The 6589-nt window shown below is 33.7% G+C and overlaps 1 protein-coding gene and 1 pseudogene across 1 annotated transcript; one reads left to right on the top strand and one right to left on the bottom strand.

Moving 5' to 3' along the window:
• The first annotated feature begins 1663 nt into the window (after nt 1-1663).
• On the top strand, nt 1664-2765 carry LOC149528953 (ricin B-like lectin EULS3). Its single transcript, XM_089810215.1, has 3 exons — nt 1664-1950; nt 2108-2230; nt 2356-2765. The coding sequence occupies exons 1-3, from the start codon at nt 1729-1731 to the stop codon at nt 2587-2589; spliced, it is 579 nt and encodes a 192-aa protein (XP_089666341.1). The 5' UTR covers nt 1664-1728; the 3' UTR covers nt 2590-2765.
• A 2352-nt stretch (nt 2766-5117) lies between these two features.
• Nucleotides 5118-6047, bottom strand: LOC149528954 (cell division cycle 20.2, cofactor of APC complex pseudogene; annotated as a pseudogene).
• Between the last annotated feature and the right edge of the window lie 542 nt (nt 6048-6589).

Raw genomic sequence — 6589 nt, forward strand, 5'->3', positions numbered from 1 at the left:
TAGACCATGTTTTAATAGTGTTGTCAAAATGTATCAAGATGCCACCTTTCCCATATATTGGGTTGCACAATGGAAATGTCTATTAGATTTGGAAGTTTTAAATTAGAATACCATAGTAAATAACATATACAATTTTTTTTCAATATATACTATATAATATATATCATAATATTAACATAGATCTTAATTAAACTTTCATAATATTTTAATAATTACACATATTATATAATCAAACTACAATATTGTACAAAATAAATAAATAATTTAATATATATATAGTATAACTATCGACTTTATCCTTGCACCTTTCATATATGCAAGGGGTAGTAAATAAAACATTAACAATATCTTTGATCTTTTAAAAACTTGGTTAAGCTTTTTTTTTTTTTTTTTTAAAAATTAAAAGAGGGGTAAACGCTTTGACCTAGAGCTATGAACCAGTGAGGCCACAAACGGGGGACCTCATCCCCTTGAGATTTGAACCTTGATGGCAAGGATAACAACACAACAACTTAACCATCACAACATGCCACTATTGACACTTGGTTAAGCTTTCTTAAAACAATGTAAATTTCACGATTTTCAACAAACTCAAATATAAGAAAGAAGTGACAATACAAAAACATGAACTTGAACTTGAGCCCCATACCGATGCACTAATAATGCATTAATTTCAAGTTAGAATTTATCATGGAACCTAACATTAAGGTCTCGTTTGGTTGCTGGAATATGAGTGGAATAGGAAAACGAAATTAGAATATGTTTTATATTCGTTGTTTGGTAAGCTCAATCGGAATTGGGAATAGGAAGACATATTCTAATTTTGCCCCTAAAATGAGCATATGTCTATGCCAAAAAATATCTGTTATTGGAATATGCCATTTCCATTCCCATTCCGATTTTCCATTAAAAAATATTTTTTATTTTCTTTTAAATTTTTTTTTTTTTTTTTTTTTAAACTTTTTTTTTTTTGAATTTTTTTTTTAACTTTAACTTTATGAATTTTTTTTGTTAAAATTTTTAATAACATTTTTTTTAATTATATCTATTTGTTTAAAAAAAAAAAAATGAAAATAAATTAACTAAAAAATAATAAATTAAATTATTTTTTAGGAAAAATGTTTTTAAAAATACAAAACTTAACCTTATTCCTATTCTATTTTTGTACAACCAAACAATAGATTAACATATATCCAATCAAATTTCAAATGCACCAAACATGATTGGAATTGCCTATTTCTATTTCCATTCCCATTCCATTTTTCTATGCCAACAACCAAACGGGGCCTAAACTAACGTTGAATTCGTTACAAACTTTACCTGCAGAACGAGCTAGTACTTTAAGATTATTTCTGGTCCATTCCTGAGAAAAAGTGACAGACCAGGGAATAGATGAACTGTACTTCGCAGCTGTTTCTGGACGACAACTTCTCTCTGCATGCGGATGCTTAAAAGTTCAATCATAGAGCTGTAAAAGTTAAGAGAAACCCACAGAAGCGTGTAACAACGTAATTGTGTCTTTTCTCCATCACTTTAAAGAACTGATTCCCATGGAGAGCCAAAAGAAAGTTTTATTCTATCCCCTTCCACTCATACATCTTTATGAGCTAATATTCATTTTCTTGCCCTACATAAACACCATCAAACCTCAACAAACAAAAACAGCATACTCATTTGTATCGTTCATTTCTTTCTTCATTTTATCTCCTGATCGAGCTGTAAGCAAGTATGGCATACTACCAGCAGTATGAGAGCCAAAGATGTGGCGACAGGGAGCAAAACTATGGTTGTAACCAGTCGAAGTACAACTACAATGAACAACAGATGTACCACAGCCTTCCACAGGGGCAGATTGTGAAGGTCTGCTCTAAGGCCAATCCTGACTATGCTCTGGGTATCAGAGATGGCAGGGCGACTCTAGTTTACTATAATCCAAGTGACCCAACTCAGGTATATATACACTTACTATGCTATTTGTATGTTGTATTACAAGTTCTGTCTAAAAGTTGATTTATATTTGGAGCTTTTACTTTGGCTCTCATTGTTTTAGTTATAGTTGTTTTCATAGGTCACTCTTGATACATATGTATTGTGTATATGTATTTAGCAATGGGTGAAAGATGAGTCATGGAGCAACCGTGTGAGCGATCCAGTGGGTCATCCAGCCTTTGGTCTTGTGAACAAAGCCACTGGGCAGGCCCTTCGCCATGCCCCTGCTGCATGTCAGGAGGTATATACACATTTTTTTTGAGTTCTTCTTTCCCTAGTAATGTATGCTTGTTTCACTATTCCTTGAAATTGGCCTAGTGAATGTATACATGGCTTCTGATGAAGTATTGGGTTGTTTAATTGCAGGTGTTGTTGACCAAGTATGAGGGTGGTTCCTATGATGAGAGTGTGCTGTGGAGTGAGAGTGAGGACATGGGATATGGTTACAGGACCATAAGGATGGCTAATGACATTGGTCTCAACTTGGATGCATTCCAAGGTGACAGGAAGCATGGAGGCATTGAAGAGGGTACTAGAGTTGTGCTGTGGAAGTGGAACAAGCAAGACAACCAGCTCTGGAAGATTTCCCCCTGCTACTAGAAGAACCATCATCCTGCAAGTCATGTCTAGTTATAAATAAATAAATGTGGACCTTAATGTTCTAGGTGCTCTTAGACTGGTCTGGAGACCAAAACTACATGTTTGTTATATGGATTTTCCTTGACTTATTATGAAATTATATACTATGATATATAGTCCTTGTTGAAAGTTAATAATTTGTGATTGACCTGGTATTGATGTTGTTGCTATGCTTGTGAACGATGAAACTTAACCGTTTTGCCTGATACAATGTTCTCTTCTGATCAAATGAATGGGTACATTACAAAAGATAAACAGTGAAAAGAAACTCTGTTTTAGCTTAGAATTTTCAGTTATTAATACAATCGACAAGTAATTCCTAAATAATATGTTAAAAAAAGTGGGTTCTTATTTATAGAAAATATAGAATGCTTTGGCTGAAAATTCTTTTGTTAAGAAAGGATGTCTATTCTGTCAAATTTGCTAAGGTACAAATTTCAAACTGCCATGCCCTGTTCTCAATAAAAGTTGATTTCTAATAAGCTCATTTTCAATCATTTAACTTTATCAACAAATTAAGAAACAGTTACAAATGATACATGTATCTAAAGATTTTTCTTAATATGATTAAGGGAATGATTCATAAAAATGGAGCCAAACTTAAAATCTATAATTTCCCCATTTTTTAAAGTAACTCATTTTAGTCCTAATTTTTTCAGGAGACAATGATTAGAAACATTTCTTTTTATTACTTGTTTCCAAGATCGTTGAACTTGTATTCATATGAAAGCATTTTATTTAAAAAAGCATTAGTAAATCACAATGAAATTGTTCTTTCAATATAAAAGCTTGTTAAAATGACATTTAAACCAGAAAATACATGAACTTTTCCCTTGCTAAATGTGTATTGATAAGACTTAATTTTCTTGATAGATTAGTGATAGCTGATTAGGTGCAGAGTTTGAAATGTAACAAATTGCCCTGAGCTTTCTCTCCAACCAATTTTCTCTTATGTCTTCTTTCACGTAGCAAAGATGGAATGAGAGAGTAGGTGGACTCTCTTTAAGTTGGGTTTCCCTTTTAATCCATTATATGTTAGTGTGTACTATGTACCAGCACCACTGTACCACTTTACTAAATCGGTGATAGTTTTGTTTTTGTTGAAATATTAATCAAAAGTTCTATCTATTAATCTCTTAAAAACTCTTCCCTTATTCTTGCATCCTTTACTGGAAATGATAATCTATCAATCCCTACTCCTACATCCTTGTCTGAGATAACAAGATTATATCAGTGAAAATAGAGAACTCTTACACTTTTCATTTCAAAAATCGCTCCTGACAAATATAATTTTAGATTACTAAACTAATTAAAAGAGAACCCTCATGTTGCTCTACATTTGAGACAGAAAAACAACTTGCACATAATTTAAGCACTTTTCTAAACCGAACTTACCTATAAACCATAGAACACAAAAACAAAATCATCTTTTAGGGTTTCAACATTATTTTGCAATCGATTTAAATAGTACAAATCCAACTTTAATTATTTCTCTTAAACCACTTTTGATTGACACTATCACATTGAAGGAGTTGTCCATTCCGGAGATCGAGTTACTCACATAGTACCAATCTACAAAGGATACACTCTTCCCCAATCCCATTCACAGGCAGAGATCCGACCAATGTTATCATCAAACTGATAATGTTAAATTGCAATAAGGAAATCAATGCTGATAACTAAGCTGAAAGAAACGACAAGGATCCAAATCAACATGGTTGTTTGACAGTAATATCGATCCCTAAATTTTAAGACCTCAAGTTTTCCGTTCTAAAAGAGATACGTTAAATTTTTGAGAATCTTATTTAATTAATCCAACTACGCGAGCCCTAAGCAATCTTATTCAGTATTCTGTAATCTCTTCTTGCAGTCCTTCCTTGTGTATCAACACATATCACATGCATTGAAACCATGTTATGATATACGTTATGGTCATCTTTTATTATAACACGTTAAGGTCATTTTTCAATATTAGAGTGTGGTCAAAGGGCCCTTGTTCTACTGGTGAAGTTGAATGGCTCACAAAGAGTCTACCAGGGATCAAGTCTTGTTGAGTGCAAGGTCCAAGGACATAAAAAAGGGATGAGGCTCTTAGCCAAAAAGGTTTCAGGCATGCGTACCTCCATTAAAAATATTAGAATGTGAATGCACATTTCCTTCATATTGTGTAGAGCTCTTGCAAGCACCAAAACCTTCAAGATTTTTTTTTAAACTTCCTCAATATATGTGGAGTTTATAAATACCCAACAAAAAAACGTAGGCATTTCCATTTGTATTGAAGTTAAAAAATCTCGAAAAAATAAATCAGATTAGACGAGGTGATAACATATTACAATACATAATTAGAACCAAAATGAAAAAGTTCATAATCAATGTAGATATGTCCAAGGTATATTAAATTCAATCTTGATTGAAGAAGATAAAGAACATTTGATTAGAAGAAGGTAATTATTTCTCTCTTTACTTGAGGTTTCATAAACTAACAGCATTCACACCTGTTCCAGATGCAGCACCTTTGAAGTATGGCTAGTGAACTCTGCAATCTTTGTCAATTGGTTGTCACTATACGCATCTGCACTCAAGAGCTCACGCTCATGTTTATTCCACAGCAATGCACAAACTGAAGAGTTGGTTTCAATGGTCTTTAGGTGCGCTCCACTAAGACTATTCCACAACTTGATTTATTGGTCTGCAAGACCTGCACCAGATGCCGAAAGATTGTGCTGGAAAGGGCACCATGCCAAGGCTGTAACTGCATCGTTATGTTCGTCCATTCTGTGAAGATACCGATTTCTACCATTAGAGGACAACATGTTCTTGTCGCAGATATGAAGCAAGTTGTCACTACCTCCACTCGCAAGTTGCTCGCCAGATAAGGACCACTTTAATCCACACACTTCCTTCTCATGGCCTCTGTATGTCTTTACATTGGAATTACCGATACGGACATCATGGAGCATTATTTTACCATCCTCACCACCAGTTGCAAGAATAGTGTCACTCCAGGAAAGCGAACCTACACGGCCATGATGACCTTTCAAGGATTTAAGCTGCATTCAATGTGATAAGACTAATATGTGAGTATGGTAGCACTTTAAGACGATAAAAGTTTAATTAAGACATTAAAGAGTTCATTATCGTTACATGTTGATGAGTGTTGAGTCCCAAATCTGTACACCAGAACTAGTCAATCCAATGGCAATATTTTTTCCATTTGGTACCCAATTAATACTGGTTATTGGACCAACATGACCATCCACAGTCAATAGTTCAGAGGTAATGCTCATGTTTGCATCCCATAACTAAACTGCATTTACAAGAGCTATTGACAAAATATTGCTTCCACTCCAATCTAGCAGATTCAAATGATTATCATCAACAAGATCTGGTGCATCCAATGTTCTATCTGCATGTTGCATAATAATGGTGATGAATCTTTAGCAACCTAAATAGAACATCTTTTCCTGCTCATACTCTTTGCTATCATACTCAAATCAATCATAGTTATAGTTTTATCATGACTGTCTTTAAACATCACACATTAATCAAGAAATTAAGTTTAGAAAAATATGTCAATTTTGAGTATTTAAAATTTTTAGACTAGTACCCAAACCTTGGCATATGATATTGAAACGGTCCATTTTCCATCCTTAATCATCTTTGAAAATTCCATACCATACTCAAAGGACTAAACAAATGATTAACAGGGGAGAGAAAACCAAATGTCTCCAAATCTCTTGAAGTAAAAACAGAACAATACTTACTTGAAGTAAAATCTATGGAACTTCTATTCGCTACGAATGGCTTAAACATCACACACTAAGACTTGATTCCCAGTGCAAAAGTGTTAAATAGTCAAAGTTTGACTTACTTTTCCAGGCTTAATTTCTTCCTTAGTGTGTGATGTTTAAGACTGGCCGCTACGAATGACTTAAACATCACACACTTATACTTATCAGCC

This window comes from Cupressus sempervirens, chromosome 11, assembly GCF_028749045.1.
Source record: "Cupressus sempervirens isolate cs-2001-9-10 chromosome 11, ASM2874904v1, whole genome shotgun sequence".
NCBI classification, from domain to species: domain Eukaryota; kingdom Viridiplantae; phylum Streptophyta; class Pinopsida; order Cupressales; family Cupressaceae; genus Cupressus; species Cupressus sempervirens.

What these genes read in the sequence shown, in the direction of transcription:
- LOC149528953 (XM_089810215.1), top strand. Translation starts at nt 1,729, where the DNA reads ATGGCATACTACCAGCAGTATGAGAGCCAAAGATGTGGCGACAGGGAG. An exon ending in ATCCAAGTGACCCAACTCAG is followed by an intron (nt 1,951 to 2,107) that starts GTATATATACAC and finishes ATATGTATTTAG; the next exon opens with CAATGGGTGAAAGATGAGTC. An exon ending in CCCCTGCTGCATGTCAGGAG is followed by an intron (nt 2,231 to 2,355) that starts GTATATACACAT and finishes GTTTAATTGCAG; the next exon opens with GTGTTGTTGACCAAGTATGA.